Raw genomic sequence first — 20,616 nt, 5'->3', positions numbered from 1 at the left:
GCTAGCCTGATATCTGTTGAGGTTATTTGTACTTTGCTAAAGTTGGGCTTATGTTAAAGAGCTTAAAAAGGGGTTTCAGTGCAGTCGTAGGAGAGAGTGTAAAATAAGCTACAGAAAACTCAAAGCTTTACACATTTAGATTCGCAGGCAATTTTTTAAAATTATTTTGTTCTTGATTTCAAGGGTTCATGCTCAATCCCTGTTTCTTTAAACTTGGAAATTAGATGGACAAAATTTGGCTCTTTGAAGAACCCACAGGCTCAGATTGTGAGTGTGGAGAAGAACATCGCCTATTCTTCTTTCCCAGTAAGTAGTTAGATTTTTAGGTATAGTAGAAACCTCTTGCAAGATTATCTAAAGCTATAAATTTATTAGTACTATTTTTTTATATATATATATATATATATATATATATATATATATATATATATATATATATATATATATATATATATATATCAGATTGAGCATAACCACTAAAATATTTTATGCGTAGATATAGTAAAATATTTTTAGGAACATGTAACCATACAATGCATTTTGTTTACAGAATAATCTGGAAGGTACAAGATTTGTACAAATTGCTTCCTCGGTTACATTCCTTGATTTGTCACAGCCGGCAAGTCCTGGCTACAAAGCTCGACCTACCATTGATGCTAAATTGCCCTTTGATTTCTTCCACCCATTTCTATAAAAGCACAGGTAAAACATTACTTGGTTATCTGGCTTTCCGAGTCAAATATTTATGAAGTTCAGTAAATGATTGGGCAGCTCGATGCCTTCTGTTTGGTATGTAATTAATAACTTAAAGGGAACCTGTCAGGTCCCCCATGCCATGTTAGTCACTTAAATCAGTGTTTAAAAAAGTGTTTAAGCTCAGTTTCTTATGTTAATTAGGCCTTTGACTAGTCGATGGGGCACTTGTTTTCCCAGACTAGTCTGCCCTCTCCGCATATTATCATGCCTCTCTGTTGGCGTGATACACAGATATTACTTACCGTTAATGTGTTTTTTCGTAACGCATGATGGCACCACGAGAGAGGGGATCCTCCCTTCAAGGGCAAGAAACGTTCAAAATAAAAAGGGTGGCTCCTCTCTCCGCATCAGTTGGTTTACAGAGCATGAGAAGAAACTCCCAGGTTAGTGTACACAAATACCGTATTTTCTGACGTATAAGGGTGTGTGCACACGCTGCGGATTGGGGTGCGGATTCATCCGCGCGGATTTTGTAAAATCCGCAGGTGAAACCGCAGGTCAAAAGACCTGCGGTTTTACCTGCGGATTGCGCTGCGGTTTTGCCCTGTGGTTTTTCATCTCCTCAATGGAGGAGATGGCAAACCACAGCAGAATCCGCAGAAAGAATTGACATGTCAATTCTTTCTGCGGATTGAAAACCACAGATAATCCGCGCGGAAAATTCCGCACCATCTGCACTGCGGTTTTTGATTCCCATAGGGAATAATGGTACTGTACACCGCAGCAAAAACTGCTGCGGGTCCGCAGCGGCCAAATCCACAGCGTGTGCACACACCCTAAGACGACTCCCAACTTTTCCAGTTAAAATATAGAGTTTGGTATTTACTCGCCGTATAAGACTACACCTCTTCCAGTGTTTGTTGTGATGTGCATGACAGTGTGGGAAACACCGCTTCTGATCAGAGAGCCGTGGTTTCAACACTGTCATAAGCTAGCGGGAGCGCTCAGCTGTGATCGGAGGTATAAACTTTACCGTCGGTCACTGGTGTCAGCTGATGGGACTACTGATTTCATTATCCAACACCTACAGCCGCTAATTACAGCGAGAGCAGGAGCGGCAGATGGGTGTATTCATCTGCCGCTTTTGCGCTGTAAATAAATACGGAAATTTTTTTAAAAAAAGCGTGACTTCCCCCTATTTTTGATAACCAGCCAGACAAAGCACAGCTGGGAGCTGCAACCCTCAGCTGTCAGTAAGGCTAGTTATCAAAAACAGAGGGGCCCCACCCTGGTTTTTAAAAATTATTTAAATAAATAATTTTAAAAAAATGGCGTGTTGTATCCCCATTTTTGACAACCAACTTTGCTAAAGCTCACAGCTGGGGGCTGGTATTCTCAGGCTGGTAAGGGGCCATTGATATTGGTCACCCCCCCAGGCTAAAAATAGCAGCTCGCAGCTGCCCAGAAAAGGCACATCTATCAGATGCGCCAATTATGGCGCTTTGCCCGACTCTTACCACTGTCCCTGTAGCGGTGGCAAGTGAGGTTCATATTTGTGGGGTTGATGTCACCTTTGTATTGTCAGGTGACAGCAAGCCCACGGATTAGTAATGAAGAGGCGTCTAGAAGACACTTATCCATTACTAATCCTATAGTTGTAGATAAAGACACAGACAAAATAAAGTCCTTTATTAGAAATAAAACAAAAAACACAGTTTTCCATTTTTATTTAAAGGGAATCTGTCACCCCTTTTTTCGAATATGAGCTGCTGGCACTGACATCAGGGGCTTCTCTACAGCATTCTGTAATGCTGTAGATAAGCCCCCGATGTAACTTGAAAGATAAGAAAAAAGTTAGATTATACTCACCGGGGGTGGGGCGGTCCAGCGCCTCCCATCTTCATACGATGCCGTCTTCTTCTTTCCTTCCTGTCGTGGCTCCTGCGCAGGCGCACTGCACCGGGAAAGGTCCGGCGCCTGCACACTGCAGTATTCTGCTCTGCCCTCAACAGGGCAGAGCAGTGCGCCTGCGCAGGGAGCCACGACCGGAAGTAAAGAAGGAGTCATCGCTAGAAGATAGGAGGCGCCGGACCGCGACACCCATCGGACTTCTCTTTCTGGTTACGTCGGGAGCCCCTGATGTCAGTGCCGGCAGCTCATATTCGAAAAAAAGGGGTGACAGATTCCCTTTAAATGCCTAATTCCAGCGAAGCCCTCGTTCCCTCGTGGGAACCGTGGCTCTGTGACAGAGGGGATGAATTCACTGCCGATCAGAAGTGGTGTTTGCCGCGCTGTCATGCAAATACGCGGTGCTCGGGCAGCTGAACCCGAACAGTATAACTTTACTGTTCGGGTTCGCCCATCTCTACTCCAGAGGACTGCAGTGAAGTGGCGCAGGCCTCTCTTGCTTTTTTCCATAACCCGGGCGTCCCGGACGCCTGCAGCTTGCTTAACTTAAGACGACCCCCGACTTTTGAGAAGATTTTCAGGGGTTAAAAAGTAGTCTTATTTGCCAGAAAATACGGTAAATAAAATATATTCTTATTCATCCTCAACCACCCACACCAAGAAGGGTGTATGAACAAAACCAAGATCCATCGATCAAAAGAGTGATTAAACAGCTAGGGAATATAAGGGTGCCGTCATGGGTTCCGAAAAAACACTATCAGTAAGTAATATCCGTGATTTTCAGTCGCCCTTGACAGCACCACAAGAGAATTTCAGAGACTTATTATCTTAGGGAGGGACCACAGCTTGTAGAATAAATCCAGTCTATAGTGTCTATAGAAGGTAGATGGAGAGGACCATATGGCCACCTTCACATCTGGTCGATGGAGACATCTGCTTTCTCTGCCCAGAATGCCACCATTGCTCTTGTAGAATGGACCTTCAGGATTGTGGCCCTGCCTGCACTAACATAAGCTAACTTGACGAACCTTAGCGAGACGGGTCAGGGAGGCTATCCCTGACCCGTCTCGCTAAGGTTCGTTTAGATACCTTAAGCCCTTTCCTACACCCCTGGAAGGATACAAACAGTGCCCTCTTGTCTCCTGCAAGTTTGTCACCTAAATACCACAGCAAGCACCTTCTAACATCTAGGTGTATAATTTCTCCTCCTTATGGTTGCTGGGATTGGAACAAAAAGATAGTATTACCATTTCAGGTGCCCTGTGAAATTTTGTAACCACCTTAGGGAACTGAGTGTTAAGGCCCCGTCACACTAAACGATATCGCTAGCAATATCGCTGTAACGTCACTGGTTTTGTGACGCAGCAGCGATATTGCTAGCGATATCGCTATGTGTGATACTTACCTCCGACCAGCTCCCCCGATGATTATCGCTGATTGCGCGAGAACGGCCTGGGCCGTTTCTCGTCGTCAGCTTCCTGTGGCGCCGACGAGCGACGCGTGGACGCGGGCGGGAGGACGTCAGGATCGCCTCGTCTGACAGGTAAGTAGCGACCCCCGACCGCTGCTATGTCGCTGGTGAGATCTGCCTGTGTAGCAGCTCACTAGCGACCATTTAGCAATGCACCAGCGATCCATATCGTTGTCGGGATCGCTGGTGCATCGCTAAATGTGACAGTACCTTAAGGGGGGGTCTGCTTATCAAGCCTGTATGTCAGTCATCCTGCGGGCTTGATGTAAGGGCCACCAGCAGGGATGTTTTTAGTGAGGTTATTTTTTCCTGAGGCGGAATGTAAAGGTTCAAAGGGCTCTCTGTCAGTACAGTCAACACTAAATTTAGATCCTATGGAGGGGTTCAACAGTAGGCTCTACTACAGGCTTTGATGAACCTGGCAATCCATCTATTACCCACTAGGTCACAATTATATAGCACCCCTATGGCTGAGACCTGCACCTTAAGGGTGGTAACAGAGAGGCCGAGTTCTAGCCCCCTCTGAAGGAACTCCAGTATAGAAGTTAAAGGGACTTCTTCCCTCCCCCCCCAGCCTCGCTCCTGAAAAGGATAGGAACTTCCTCCACGTCCTCCTGTAGATTCTTGAGGTTACCAGCTTCCTACTACCAAGAAGGGTAGACGTTAATTTAGCCGAGAAACCATTTCCCTCTAACATTCCAGGCTGTAAATGCAGCCCAGACATCAGAGGATGGAGAAAAGTCCCCTGGGATAGAAGATCCTGGTCTTCCGTGAGAACCCACGGATCCAATCTTGACATTATTCTCAGCCAGTAAAACCAAGGTCTTTTTGGCCAAAAGGGGGCTATCAGGATAACTCTTGCCCTGTCTTCGCTGATCTTCCTCAAGACTGATGGGATGAGGCACACCGAGGGGAAAGCATAGAGCAGACCGGAGGTCCATTTCATCCTGAAGGCATCCACCATATGAGGGCTCTCTGGGGTCCAGAGAGAAGAATTTTTGGACCTTCCTGTTTTTCATGGAGGCGAAAAGATCTATTTGATGAAAGCCCCATATGTTCAATCTGATTGAACGCTGACATCTTCAGGGACCATTCTACCTGACGTAGCCGATTGTGGCTTAGGATGTCTGCCTTGATATTTTCTGCCCCTTTGATATGCAGGGCCGATAATGAGATGGTTTTTCTGCCAGTACAAGCATCCATTCTGCAACCGACATTAGTGGATGGAACAAGTACCTCCCTGGTGGTTTATATAAGCTACAGTATTCGCGTTGTCGGAGAGCACTCTCAAATGGTGGCCCCGCAGAAAAGGCAGCAGCCGGTCCAATGCCCTCTCTACCGCAAGGAGCTCGCAGATGTTTGAGGAGGCTAACCTCTCCTCTTGCGAACAGGTCCCTTGTAGCCAGTGTTTATCCAGGTGGGCTCCCCACCCATCCCCAGGGACTGGTATCTGTCGTGACTACTCTGGATACTTCATTTACTCAGGAAAATACCCTGGGTGCTGAGTCAATCCCTAGCCACCATTGGTAAGAATGGAAGACTGTCTCTGGAAGGATCAACGGGAGACAGATTCAGTAAGACAGGAAGACCATCGCTAGACCCAGAAAGACATGTGATGTTAACGGTGGTAGCTTGGATTTTTTTTTAGGTTTACGTGCCATCCGAGTGTCTTTAAGGCATCTCAGACCATGCTGACCCGTTCTTGACACTGAAGAAACAGATCCCCCATGATTAGGAAATCATCCAGATATGGTATCACCAGTATGTTCTTTTCCCGGAGAGGAGCTTTCACTTCCAAAATTACTTTCGTAAATAACCAGGGAGCTACTGCTAGCCCAAAGGGGAGAGCCCTGTACTGGAAGTGCCTAATTTCTGACCGTATCTGCACAGCTACTCTGAGGAACCTTCGATATTGGTTGTGAATTAGTTCATAATAGGTATCCTTGAGGTCCAGAACCGACTTAACAGCCCAGGAAGAGAACTTTCACTGCTGTCCTCACCGACTCCCTCTTGAATGAAGGGATGACTAAGAACTTGTTTAAAGCTTTTAGATTTATAATGGTCCTCAAGAATGTGTCCATTTTTTAAAATCAGAAATAAGGGGGAATGGAACCCCTTCTCTATCTCCCCTGGGGGAACTTCTTCCAATACATGTTTTTCTTTGAGAGACAGGACCTTGTTTAAAAGCACCAGTTGTTTGTGCAAAGATGGTTGCACAGAGGTTTTTTCTCTCTAGGCGATGGTCTAGAATTTTAATTTCAGACCTGATCCTATGATCTGAAGGATCCAGGCACTGGAAATTTTTTCTCAGGTCAGTAGGAAGAGAGAAAGTCACCCTCCCACCTGGGAAGTAAAGTCATTGAGGGGGCTTTTTGGTGTCCAGGGATGATTTTCTCAAGAAACCTCTGCTCCCCAGGCTGTCCCTCCGGTTTGTCCTGCTCCGTGAGCTGTATTTTTCCGGAATAACAACTCTTCTGAAAGGACCGCCAAAAGGATGGAAAGGGTGCTCTAGGGAATCTTTATTTTTTCTTTCTTTTTTTTTTATATAGCGCTAACATATTCCGCAGCGCTTTACAGTTTGCACACATTATTATCGCTGTCCCCGATGGGGCTCACAATCTACATTCCCTATCAGTATGTCTTTGGAATGTGGGAGGAAACCGGAGTCCCCGGAGGAAACCCACGCAATCACGGGGAGAACATACAAACTCCTTGCAGATGTTGTCCTTGGTGGGATTCGAACCCAGGACTCCAGCGCTGCATTTCTTCTTATCCCCTGCCTTCTTGAGAATCTTGTTGAGGGCTGGTCCGAACAGGAATTTTCCTTCACAGGGGAGAGTGCAGAGTTTAATTTTTGCCTGCACGTCCCCAGGCCAACATTTTAGCCAGACTGCCCTACGACCTGCATTTTTACAGACTGGCTGATCTGGCTGCCAACTTAGCAGAGTCTGCAGAGTCTGCAGAGGCGTCTGCTAGGAATGCAACTGACCCTTTAATGGTTGGAATCGAAGCCAGGATGGTATCCCTTTGGACTTGCTGCTCCAACTGGTCCTTCAAGTTGTCCAGACAGACCTTCAGGCACCTGGCCGTGCTTGTAGCCTCAATGGCCGATCTTAAGGCCCCCGCTGAGGACTCCCAGGCCGTCTTAAGGAAGCTGTCAGTTTTCCAGTCCAATGGTTCTTTTAATAACCCCAAGCCCTCAAATGGCAAGGAGAATCTTCTTGAGATCTTGAATATTGCTATGTCCAATTTAGGGGTCCTTATCCCAAGAAGAGGGTGCTTTCTTTTAAAAGAAGCCAAACCTGTGGTGCTCTGTTCCGGCGGCAGACACCAGACGCTTCTCATAGCCGGACAGCGGAAGATTTGTCAGTTTCTTACCTTCCCTCTCAGGGTGTTGTTCCTGGCTCTGGTGGACTCAGGACTTGTTTTCCCACAGTCTGTGCCTCCAGCTAAAGTCTGGGGGAGTTTTCAGGCGGGAAGCCTCTCTGAGCTCTTCGAGTCCCATCTCCTCCCCCTGCTGAATAGTGAGTCAAGACGCGAAGAGGGAAGCTCGCTTCTGGCTTCCTTCGATGTAAACCTCACGTCGGACCGGTGGCTGGATGTGACATCAGACGCCGGCCGATCTTTTGATAGATCACTTCCAGTTTTGCGTTCCATGGTGGAACGCACCAGAAAATTCAAATGCTGGAGGCAGATGGACACCACCTGGGGATCGCATCAGCTGGGAAAAGCGGGGAGGCAGTGGTCCAGTCTCCTGATATAAAGAGCCCTGGATGGAAGGTCAAGCAAGATAGGACAAAACTGTGTGGTAGCATGGAGTCCAGTCCTTTCCGTTCTGCATATGTGGAGCCCAGCACTGTTCCGGTCCCTGTAAGTGTACAGGCATTGGATCTCCACCATGGTGCAGGTATAGATGTTTGAAGACCTTTTTAGCTTCTCCCCTCTTTCAGGGGGACAAGGAACCTGCACCAAGGAGTAAATCCAAGGCCACCGACCTTAGCTGTGCAATTTGTGCAAAAAAGCTTGTCTTCACATGGGAAGCTCCTATGTCAGGACTGTATAGAAGAACAGCCCTCCTTAAAGGATGAGCGTAAAGGGATAGTCCACCAAGAGATACAATCTTCCCTGGCGTTCCTCTCTGACAGTACCTGTTCCCAGAGCCCCTCTAGCAGCCAAGAAGAAGAAGAATCAGGAAAAGAATTTGGATTCCCAGAAGTCCATGCCGGAAGAGTTCTTGGAGGAGGGTCCCAGTCCTAAAATATAGGATAGGAAATTCATTTCCTCCTGCACTGTACGTGAGGAAAAGTCGTTCGGGGTGTAGTGCAGCGGTAGCACATTTATGAGTGAGGAGGCAGTGACCCAACAGAGTTCCAAATCAAAGTATCTTTAGGCTGTGTTCACACACAGCGTTTTTTTAGCGGTTTTTACCGCGGTTTTCACTATAAAACCGCTAAAAATAAGGTGCACAGTCATTTCTATGCATTTTGCACTTTTTGTGCACATTGATGCGTTTTTTACCGCGAAAAAACCGCATCGCGGTAAAAACCGCAGCATGCACATTAATTTTGCGTTTTTTTCCGCGGTTTAGGTTTCTCCCATGCTTTTAGAAACCGCTGCGGTAAAAAACGCATCAAAAACGCATCAAAACCGCGCAAAAAACGCACAAAAACCGCCGCGGAAAAATAGGTGCGGTTTCTGGGAAGGGATTCAGGTTTTTGTGCAGAAATTTTCTGCAACGTGTGCACATACCCTTAATGTGTTTACTTCACAGTAATAATGTCCAATTCAAAGCACTACAAAGTATCCGGTATCCTCTAGTTTGCAGCCGATAAACACACTGTCCTGTGCCCGAAGGAGGTGGACTAGTCTGCCTTCAGTTCACCACCGGGCACAAGACAGTCCACCTCAGAGACCAGTTGCCGTGGGCTACTGTACCGCTGTGTACGCTGTGGCTGCCAGGCCCCTGAGCTACCTTGGCTGCTTTTCTGTGTTACCTCACACAGATGGAGCACTGCAGAGCCGACTGCTCTGCCCTCTAACACAGGGTTCCCCAACTCCAGTCCTCAAGGCCCACCAACAGGTCATGTTTTCAGGATTTCCCTTGTATTGTACAGGTGATGCAATCACCTGGGCAATACTAAGGAAATCCTGAAAACATGACCTATTGGTGGGCCTTGAGGACTGGAGTTGGGGAATCCTGCTCTAACACACACCAGACTGACGCTCAATCTGACACTGACACACCCAAACCCTTTACTGCAGGGACTATAACTGGGATCTGTGGCCTTCAGCCACATGGAAAAGACGGGCCTGGAATGAAATGGACTGCAGGATTACCATCCTGCAGTCTTTCAAAATACAAAAAACCCAGAGCAGGTTTTCCCTAAAACTGCTTTGGACACTAGCTTGTCCAAGACTAACACTAATTTTTAGTCTGCATGGCAATCACAGCTACGCCTGCAATGCACCCTCATGGGCTCAGTGCGCAATCTCGGGGGAACAAACAGCTACCGCTACCTGTGACATCGGTCACTGCCTCACAGCTGCAATCACAGCTACGCCTGCAATGCACTATCATGGCCTCCAAACACCTCCGTGCGCATCCTGGGGGTAGGGGGGGGGGGGACACACAGCGACCGCCATCAGTGACACCGGTCACTGCCACACAGGGGTCTCCAATCAAAAAGAAAGCTGGTATTCCCAATACATAAAAACATCTATGAGCTTGTTCTGGAAGAATGGGATGCTCCAGAAAAGAGGCTAAGCACCCACTCAAAGTTGAAAGACAGATTTCCAGTACGTGAGGAGACTGCGGAACGCTGGTCTGATGTGCCCAAGGTAAACGTTCAAGTTGCCTGGGTTGCCAAGAAGACTACCTTGCCATTTGAAAATTTTTCCCAGTTAAAGGATCCCCTAGAGCGCAAGATGGAAGGCCGCCTCAGAAAATCCTGGGAGACATCAGCAGCACTACTGAATATAAATGCGGTCTCTACATCCTTAGCCAGGTCAAGGTCTCATTTGTTGGGGCAGCTAGAAGAACAGCTGGCGGCAGGGACCTCCAGAGAGGAGATCCAAGCTTAACTAGCCCTTCTCCAGAATGCTACAGCCTTCTTGGCGAATACCATGGCAGAATTCCTCAGAGTAGCAGCGAGATCATCAGGCCTATCCACCTCTGTGAGATGAGCTCTTTGGCTGAAGTTATGGAGTGGTGATGTAGCATTTAAAATTAAGCAATATTCCATTCCCTTTAAGGGGAAATATATGTTTGGACCAGCTCTGGATGACTTGTTGAAGACTTTGGACAAGAAAAAAAAAAAATCTCTGCCCAAGTCAAAAAGTTCCAGCAAGAGGTCCTTTTGACCCCCTCAGGATCAACCTTCCCAGTACAGGGGATAAAAGAAAGGAAGGTGGAGTTACCCCAAATGCGGCCAGGGCAGAAATTTATTTCTCTCCCAAGGCAAGCGTTAAAACAAACCATGATGCTCAAGGGAGAGCAGGAGGTCACATCTCACATTACTTTCCACAATGGCAAGTGTGCAACAGCCTGTGGGTCCAAGAATCCATCAAAGAAGGGGTGAAGATAGCTTACTTCCTACCCTCCACAGGGTAAGAATAAAACAACTCTCTGCACAGACTCTCCAGGATGCCTTGAATTCAGGTCTAAGGAACCTGCTGGCCTTGGGCAGTGTCACTTGTCCAGGAGATGGAAAACAAGGGTTGCTACTCCTGTCTGATCTTAAGAAAACCGAGCAGATCCTACAGGATAATAAATTTGAAGACACTGAACCAATATCAAATACAGAAGCTTCAAGATGGAGTCCATTAAATTAGCAGTTCCCCTGATAGGGAAGGACTTTGCCATGGCGACAATCTGCAGGACGCGTACTATCATGTCCCGATTCATACCAACTACCGGAAATTCCTGAGATTTGTGGTTGCCCAAGGGAGCCGGATAACTCATTATCAATAGAGATGAGCAAATTTGATTGGGTCTTTTCTTATTCGGCAAGCTATAGCTGCAGAGGGAACCCGGATACATAGAGCGTGCCTGCTCATCAGCTGTTTGGCTCCGCAGCTGCATTTGTCGCAGGTAGGGTTGAGTGAACAGCTTCAGACAAGAGGTTATCCGAATAGCTATAGTACTTACCGAATAGCTGCCTCGGTAACCTGGATCGCTCCCGATAATCAGCTGTTTGGCGCCGCAGCTGCATGTGTCATGGCTGTATGACAGTCACAAAAACAGGCTCTCCTTGCATGTGTTGTGACTGTCACACAGCCTTGGCACTTGCAGCTGCGGCGCCAAACAGCTGGTCATCAGTAGTGCTCCAGGTACCCGACCGATGCAGCTAAGGCTGGTTTCACATTAGCGCTTTTGTGCGCAGCGCATCGTGCGCACCCGTGCGCATGCGCACTGCGCACCTGTGTTTAACATGACGTGCGCATGGTCTTGCGCACACTTGCGTTTTCGTGCGCATGCGTTTTTTTGTCTTTCGGGCCAGGCGCGCCAGACGCAACATGTTGCATTTTTTGGTGCGGCCTGTCTCGGCAAAAAAACGCATGCGCACGCTTGCGCACGGAATGCGCAAAAAAAACACATTGAAGTCTATGGGAACGCATGAGTGCGCATGGTCTTGCGCACGTTTGCGTTTTTTTGCGCATGCGTTTGAGTTAAACAAGTCTAGAATGTTCTCTAGACAATGGAAAAAATGTCACACCTAAAACCGCATGTGCATAAAAACCGCAAACGCATGCAAAAACGCATGTAAAACGCAAGTAACGCTGCGTTTTTTTTGATGCATCAGCGTGCGCATGACGTTAAAAAAACGCGCGTTTGTTTTGCGTTTTTCTTTGCGTTTTTTATGCGCCCGATGTGCTGCGCAAAAAAAGCTAATGTGAAACTAGCCTAATCTGTAAATGCTATAGCTCTTCGGATAAGCACTTATCCGAAGCTATTCGATCAACCTTAATTATGGCTTTTTCACAGTCACAACACATGCATAGAGTGTCCAACACACAGGCTCTCCATGCATGTGTTGGGACTGACACAGCCGCGACACATGCAGCTACAGAGCCAAACATGTGATCAGCTGGCACACTCCATGTATCCAGGTTCCCTTTGCGGCTTATTCTGTAAGGGCTATAGCTTGCCGAATAAACAGAGACCTGATCAAATTCGCTCATCTCTAATAATTCAACGTGCTCCCATTCGGAATTTCTTCGGCACCCAGAATATTCACAAAGATTATGGCAGAGGTCAAGGCTCACATGAGAAGTTGACAGATCTGCATTATTCCATATCTCGACCACTTACTGCTAGTGGCTACATCAGTACTGTCATTGCAGGAGCATATACAGACAATAACTCGGATTCTGACATTTCTGAGATAGCTGATAAATCATCAGAAGTCATATATGATCCCTTCCACAAAACGATGTTCTTAGGATTTCTCCCAGATTCTCAGTAGCAAACAACCTTCTTGCCCAAAGAGAAGCAGATCCAGCTCAGAGCAGAAAGTCGGTCTCTATGAGATTCACCATGTCGGTCCTCGGTTTGATGACATCCTGCATCCAGTCAGTAGCATGGGCCCAGGCACACACCAGGGACCCTCCAAACTTATATTCTGGCAGAGTGGGATGCATCCCCTAGATCGCTGAAGAAAATGTCAGTACCTACTCTGATAAAGACATCATTGTCTTGGTGAAACAACCCAAGGAAACTGAACACGGGAGTTCCTTGGATCCAGGTCCTGTTGATCACCATAGAAGTGGACGCCGTCAAGAGTGGATGGGGTGCCATGGTTTCCCAGACATCCTTCCAGGGTGGCTGGTCCACCGAAATCAGCAAACAATCCTTGAATTTCAGATAATTGAAGATGGTGAAAGAGATCCTCAGGGCAGCAGCATCAGTGATTTGAGGTACCCTCATGAAAATCTATTTGAACAGTGTGACCATGGTCGCACACCATCATCAAGGAAGATTGAAGCGCAAGGATCTGAAAGACATCTCAGTGAGAATATTTTCTTGGGCCGAAGAAAATCTTCTGTGTCAGCCCTCCATATAAGGGGAGCATCCAACAAGCGAGCACTTACTAAGCAGAAAGGATATCAACTCAGGAGAGTGAAGTCTGAGTCCAGAGGTGTTCCAGATATTGATTAAGAGTTGGGGTTATCCAGAAGTTGACCTATTCATGGGACGCCAGAATACAAAAAGATGACCCGCTGTTTCTCAATAAACCCAGACAACGCATGTCTAGGTAGGCATAGACTCCTTCGCTCACCAATGGCGTTTGTCTGGCTTATGCTTTTCCTCCAGTCCCGTTCTTACCAAAGACTCTACAGAAGATAAGGTTCAAGCAGACCAGAGTTATTCTGGTGGCACCCCTCTGGCCGAAGAGAAGCTGGTACGGCACCATAACCAGTCTGTGTATAGACTGTCCTCTAATCCTTCCTTCCACTAGTCAGCGATCTCCTACACAAGGGGCCAATCTGCCATCTGGACAGAGAACTTACATCTAGAAGCCTGGCTTCGGAGTTCTCAATTCTAAAGGCCAAGGAGAGTCGGAGAGTCGTTAACACCCTTCAAAGTAGGAAACCGGTAAAAAATACCATATAACTCAAGACCTGGAGGATGTTTGTATTATGGTGTGCAATGGACCCTCGCCAGCCCATCACCCAGATTTCCTACAAGGCGGCTTGGAAAAAGGACTCTGACCCAGTACCCTAAAAGTACAGGTGGAGGTATTGGAGTTCATACTTTGAACAGACCCTTGCTGAACATCGTTGGGTGAAGCGGTTCAGGACAGCTGCCACCAGGGTTCGTCCCAGACCAGTCAATGTGGTTCTCACCTGGGAACTGAACATAGTCCTTAAAAGGTTGACGTTGGCATAAACATACCACCACTGTTTTAAAAATGTACAGACGATCCTGCAAAAGTCTTGTAGAAATCCTGCTTACATTAGAAAACATTGTATGGCATTTTTTGTGCTCTTTTATAAAGCCCTCATTGATGTTAATCTCTTTCAGATCTGCTGTCTCAGCGACGGATAATTGAACATGGATGCTATAAAAAAGAAAACAAAAAAAACCCACACCCATCACGAAAACATAAGCAGCTAGCATATGGACTAAAGTCTAGTCTGTGGCTGATTTTGAGAGCAGGGCTTAGGAGAAGGTGCATGGACACCAATTTATGCCACTCTGTCAAAACTACACTAAATTTAAGTGTAAATCTATGCCAGCCCAGATTGGGTGTAGATATGACTTACTGGCAAATGTGCCTAATTTAGAGAGGTACTTTTCCATCTGTCCATCTTACTCCAGCACACTTTACCTAGTAATGGTAACAAAAAACAACTTGCATTCACGAAGATAGTGGTTGTAGATTGACGCTTTCATTTATCGGGTGCTAGAAGCACGGCTATCATCTGAATGGTCCCTATAGACAACACCTCCACTTGGTTTCATTATAGGCACTTTATAGTTGGCATCTGACTGGGAAGTACAAGACTGTAGCAGATAGAAGAAAGAAAATACTTGAAGCAATCTCCTTGCATCTGGTGGCTGGTCCATCAAACTTTATTTTGGTCCAATAAAACATTTTATACATACATTTTTAGTACATTATTTGAAGTGTGTACAAAAATCACATTTATTAAAATGTACATGTTTTATACAGCAAGATTAAACATTTTGATAAATCAAAGTTTCTTTCCATTGGCTCATTACTCAACATCTATATAAACAAAACATATAAACAGCTAAAAATACATTTTCTAAGATCCCTCAAATATCTTCATGCAATGTTTGTGTTGAAAGATTCAGGAAATATGTTATTTTGCTGTAATAATGTCTGGAGTCTTGAAATCTCTTGCTCCTGGAAAGTGTAAGAACATAAATTTAGATTAAACTTTCAGACATAATCCAGACAAAGCAAACTTTAAGCATATACAACCACTCTTCTATTACCAAAACCCTAGATCTGGACACGGCTTTCATTTTTGCCAAATAAGCATACCTACTTAAAGCTATTCTTTTTTGGGGTCACCTAATGGGGTATTATGCTATTCTAGCATTTAGGGGCTTCTCTATATGGAGTCCGCAAACTCTTCTAGGATAATTTGTGCTCCAGGAGGCAAACACGGCTCAGTCCCTCCAGAGTCGAGCCGTATGGCTAAGCAGTACTGTACAGCCACATATAGGGGATTTCTGCATTTAGCTGAAATGTGACAAATTTTAGTGCAATTTTACCCATTTCCCGGAGTGAAAATATAAATTCTGGGCTAAAACAAAAATTTGTGGCAACTTATTTTTTCTTCACAGCTCAATGGTAACTTCTGTGACACACCTGTGGTGTCAATATGATCACTGCACCACTAGATGAATTCACTGAGAGGTATAGCTTGTAAAATGGGGCCACTCATGAGTGGTTCTGCTTTTCTGGCACCTCAGGAGCTTTCCCAGTGAGTCACGGCAGCAAATCATAACAGTAAAATCTGATATATATATATATATATATATATATATATATATATATATATATATATATATATATAAAAAATATATATGACGCGCCTTCCCTTCTGAGCTTTGCACTGTGCCGTAAAAGTATTTCCCAATTACATATAGGGTATTGGCGTACTCAGGAGAAATTTTTACAACAAACAGGTCCATTTTTTCCCACTAGCCCCTAGAAAAATTAAATTTGGGGCTAAGCACCCCTAGATGAATTCATTGGGGGGGGGGGGTGTAGTATGTAAAAGGTCACTTCTGGAGGAAGGTTGGGGGTTCATGGCACCCTCAAACCAGTCAAGCAAACTGAACTTCAGTATGGTGCTCCTTCCCTTCTGAGCTGTGCCTCAAAAGTAGTTTGACCACATATGGGGCTGTGTACTCAGGAGAAATTGCACAACAAATTTAGGGTCCATGGTCTCCTGCTATCCTTGTGACAATGAGAAACTTTGGGACTAAAACATTTAGGCACGTCAACAGCTTTCCAGACATAACATCCTGTCTGCTCTCAATTCCAGACAATTTTGCATTCAAAAAGTCAAACTGTGCCCCTTCCCTTCTAACCGTCCAAACAGTAGTTTTCCCCCACATACGGGGTATCAGCATGCTCAGGGAAAATTACACAACAGATTTTGGGGTTTATTTTCTCCTGTTACCCTTGTAAAAATAAATGTGTCTAAAGTAAAATTATGAAAAAGAAATGTTCGATTTTATCCTTCCATATTTCATTACTTCACATTAAGCATCTGAAGGGTTAATACACTTCTTGAATGTGGTTTTAACCCCTTCACCCCGAAGAGTGTTTTCACCTTCCTGACCAGGCCAATTTTTACAATTCTGACCACTGTCACTTTATGAGGTCATAACTCTAGAACGCTTCAACGGATTCCGCTGATTGAGAGTGTTTTGTCGTCACATATTGTACTTTATGATCGTGGTAAAAATTTATATGACTTGCGTTTGTTTAAAAAACGGAAATTTGGCGAATATTTTGACAATTTCGCAATTTTAAGTTTTAATTTTTATGCCTTTAAATCAGAATAGTTAATAACATTTCCCACATGTCTACCATATGTACATATCTTTCCAAGCACACAAAGGATAATTGGCTATACATTTTCCAGCATGTCTATCAATCCATTTTCACAAACCTTATCTTATCATTCAGAAATAAAATCTAACAAATTTCTAAACTACAGCTACCACTACATCAAATAGTATCTACTATTTCCGCAGCCTGGTTTCCTATATCGTATTATGTCGCATGTGATGTCTCAGCCTTGCAAAGTAAGATGAGAAGAATTCCACCTCTCCCAAATCCTTTCAAATTTACCCAGGCATCCCCTATTTTGCTATAACGTACGCTCATATGGAACAATCGAATTTACCAACTCGATCCAAAATCTAAGGGAAGGACATGAACCCCCCATCCACCGCAATGCCAGCACCTTCCGTGCCATAAACAGTATCTCGCGCAGGAAGACCCCAGTATAGCGATCCCAAATCTCCTCCTCCCATACCCCAAACAAGCAGACCAACGGTTCTAGAGGGACAGGGGTCTGCACCATGGATGTCAGCAGTGTAGTCACCTCTTTCCAGTAATGTAGGTTAGTGGGACATTGCCACACCATATGAATAAAGTCCGCATCTGGCAAGTGACATCGCATACATTCTGATGATTGAAGCCGACCCATCCTAAAAAGTCGCATCGGAGTCAAATATGATTGATTATATATAATTGTATCATTCTGTTGTTAACCGATGGTGATACTCCGATCGGAGACTCCAGAATCTCCTCCCATTCCGCTCTTTGTGTATTAGGGATGAGTCGTTCCCACTTCCTCTTAATAGAGCTTATGGCCGATTCTGCCCCTACTGACAGCATTGTATGTATACAAAGAGGATATGAGACCCTGGGGACCCTGCGAATTAAGGATTCCTATCAGAGGTAAAGATAAAATAGTACGGCCCACACCCCTACATCTCATGTGTGATTGAAGAGCCAACCTCAGCTGCAGATCGCAAAAAAATTCAGATTTCGGAATATCATGTGTGACCTGTAATTGTTCAAAAGATTTTAAGATCCCTTGGTCGTACAAGTCTCCCATTGAAGAGACGCCATACTGAATCCAAAAAACGTTGGATGGGTGATTCAGTAACTCCGGAAAATAGTTATTATTTCACAGGGGCATTTCAGCTATAAAATCTTTAAACCCAATTACATTCTTGATTTGTCTCCATATTAATCGTGCTAGCTGGAGCAGGGGTAGCAGATGTGGAACATTAGGTTTCTCCAACTCAAGGAAACCTAACGGGCAATCAGTCTGTGCAGCATGAAGCAAGTGACTTTCAGAATTGTGGAGGCAATTTCCCGGCATCCATTTACTTAAAGCTTTAGCCTGCCCAGCTAAGTAGTATAGGAAAAAATCTGGCAACGCTGCCCCACCTCCCTTCTTTGGTCTTTGTAAAGTGGACAATTTAAGTTTGGGCCTAGTTTTCCCCCATATAAATGACGTGACCAGGGAATTGAGATTAACAAGAAAGGAAAAAGGACCTGGGCACCGCTACCGCACTATGCTGAAGGGAGTATCTAAATTTAGGGAGTAATATTTTAATCAGGTTAATGCGTCCAGCCACAGATAATGGGAGCCTACTCCAGGATGCAAATTTAACTTTAACTAGTTCCAGCAATGGGTGGACATTAAGTTGCAGATCAAGCGTACTATTGTTAGATATGTGGATGCCCAAATATTTAAAACTAGATACAGTAGGCAGCGAGAAGAGAGCCTCCAGCTGGGGCATGGGAAAGGGGTAACAGGGCAGACTTTTCCCAATTTATATGTAAACCGGAATATTTACTGAATTTATAAGGGATATCACCTGTGGCAAAGTTTCTTCCACATCATTCAAGAATATCACCATGTCATCGGCATATAGGCCTAAGGTATCCACCTGACCTGCTATATCTATACCTTGGATGTCAGGGGAGGACCTTATACGTATTGCTAGTGCCTCAATCGCAAGGGCGAAGAGGGCCGGGGACAGAGGGCCACCCTGACGGGTTCCCCTATGCAATGCGAAAGACTCAGATATAGTTATTTATTATAACACGGGCCTTGGGTTTCATATATAATATTTTGATCCATGTTATAAATTTATTGCCAAAGCCATACCTTTGCAAACATGTGGAGAGGAAAGCCCATTCAAGAGAGTCAAAAGCCTCGACAGCATCTAACGATGCCAATGCCCATCTGTTGTCTGGCATTAAGGAGCTATATTGGACTATTGACTGGACTCTTCTGATGTTAATGGAAGTACTTTTACCAGGCATAAAGCCCGTTTGATCAGGATGTATAAGGTTCAATATAATTGAATTCAGTCTAGTAGCTAGGATCTTGGTGAAAATTTTATAGTCCACATTTACTAACAAAATGGGGCGATTGGATCCACATTCCAAAGGGTCCTTCCCCTCCTTCCGAAGCACTATGATGTTAGCCTCATAAAAGGACTCAGGCATAGAATTCCCTTACCAAATTCCCCGAAATACCTTCACCAAAAGTGGCGTCAATATATCCCGGTACTTCCTATATAATTCAATAGGGTACCCATCAGGTCCAGGGGCCTTTCCAGAAGCCATGTCTGTCATAGCATTTTCTATCTCCTCTGCGGTGAACACAGCGTCCATAAGGGCCCGCTGTTCAGGATCTAATGTGGGGAATGATACATCTGACAAATAGTCTAAACACCTCAAAGTGTCAAAGTCACTTTTAGATTCATATAGTGACCTGTAGTAGTCCTGAAAACAGCCAAGAATCTCCTCGGTCGAAGACACCAATATACCGTCCGCCCTACGAATCTGTAATATTGTGTTAGAGGTGCTATGTTGGCGCACCAGATAGGCCAAAAATTTGCCCATCTGGTTCCCCAATTCGAAATAGGATTGACGGGTAAAGAATAGTTTACGCTTAGATTTAGTGTCCACATGTTGAGTATATAACCTCTGGGCAGCCAACCAGTCAATCCTGTTCCCACTGGTTTGGATAGATATATATGTTGCCTCTGCGTCTTTCAGTCGTTGCTCCACCTAGTCATCGTTTCTTGAGGTTACCCGCTTAATATAAGAGATCGTGGAGGACAAACAGCCCCTCAGGTATGCCTTAAGGGCATCCCAAAATAAATTAATATCTTGAGGTTTCGGATGGGACGCGATGAAGCAATGCAACTGATCAATCATTCTGTCAGGAGGCCCCATCGATTTTAACCAAAAAGGATTCAACTTCCAAGCTATCCCATTGTTTACCTGCCCATATTTGAGTTTAAGGATGACCGGACTATGGTCTGAGATCCCCCTAGTTCCATGTTCTGTATCAGTCACCCACATTGCCAGACCGCTAGAACCAAATATATAGTCTATGCGTGATAAAGAGCGTTTAGTGGATGAGTGGCAAGTATATTCCCTTAACTCAGGGTGACGCACCCTCCACAAATCCAACCACCCGCCGCCCCCCACAAATATTGACAACGGGGTTGTAGTCGGTGAAGAGAACCCCCCAGTCACTCCATCATCCAACCTCAATTTATCAAGGCAATTGTTCATGACCATGTTAAAGTCTCCCATACAAATAACATCCGCGTCTGGGTGAAGGGCAAAACTCATTGCCTTCTGCAGAACGGATATACGAGCTGGGGGGGGGGGTTATAAATACATAAGACTACATATTTCCTGGTATTTATCAATGCATGGACGAAAATAAAACGATCCTCAGGATCCCTTCGAGTCTCCCTCGCTTCCCATCTGACGTCTTTATGTACCAAAAGTGGGACCCCTCTTGAGTAGCTGGTGTGGAATGTATGGGCAGACCATTGTACCCAAGGCTTCTGCACGCACCGCGCTGTATCCCTAGTCAGGTGCGTCTCCACCAAGGCCACAATGTGAGGGCGATAATGTCTGACCTGTGAGAAAACCTTGATTTTTTTCGAGGAGTTTTTATACCCTCACATTCCATGTCACCCATATCAACTCAGACCCCAT

General features: G+C 45.2%; 2 protein-coding genes across 7 annotated transcripts in view; one reads left to right on the top strand and one right to left on the bottom strand.

Annotated features, from left to right (window-relative positions):
- The window catches only part of TCTN1 (tectonic family member 1), a 135,922-nt gene that overhangs the window by 83,727 nt on the left and 31,579 nt on the right, over positions 1-20,616 (top strand). For 2 of the 6 annotated variants that reach the window (XM_073565423.1, XM_073565362.1), the window contains 3 exons: positions 184-306; positions 551-702; positions 14,100-14,778. The exons of 1 other annotated variant lie outside the window; for it this stretch is intronic. In XM_073565423.1, coding sequence (XP_073421524.1) covers positions 184-306; positions 551-694 — 267 coding nt within the window. In that variant the 3' untranslated portion in view covers positions 695-702; positions 14,100-14,778. Of the gene's footprint in view, positions 1-183; positions 307-550; positions 703-14,099; positions 14,779-20,616 lie in introns of those variants that run through there. 3 more of the 6 variants (XM_073565373.1, XM_073565411.1, XM_073565383.1) reach the window with 2 other exon arrangements.
- HVCN1 (hydrogen voltage gated channel 1) overlaps positions 14,621-20,616 on the bottom strand; it is a 36,646-nt gene continuing 30,650 nt past the window's right edge. Inside the window, exon 5 of the mRNA XM_073565462.1 lies at positions 14,621-14,949. Within this exon, the coding sequence (XP_073421563.1) occupies positions 14,869-14,949 (81 nt within the window). The 3' untranslated portion in view covers positions 14,621-14,868. The remainder of the gene's footprint in view (positions 14,950-20,616) is intronic.

Source organism: Dendrobates tinctorius, unplaced genomic scaffold, assembly GCF_039654945.1.
Source record: "Dendrobates tinctorius isolate UK_male_01 unplaced genomic scaffold, ASM3965494v1 ptg000003l, whole genome shotgun sequence".
Lineage (NCBI taxonomy): Eukaryota > Metazoa > Chordata > Amphibia > Anura > Dendrobatidae > Dendrobates > Dendrobates tinctorius.
Note: the sequence above shows the minus strand (reverse complement) of the source record. Positions and strands in the feature narration are given on the sequence as shown.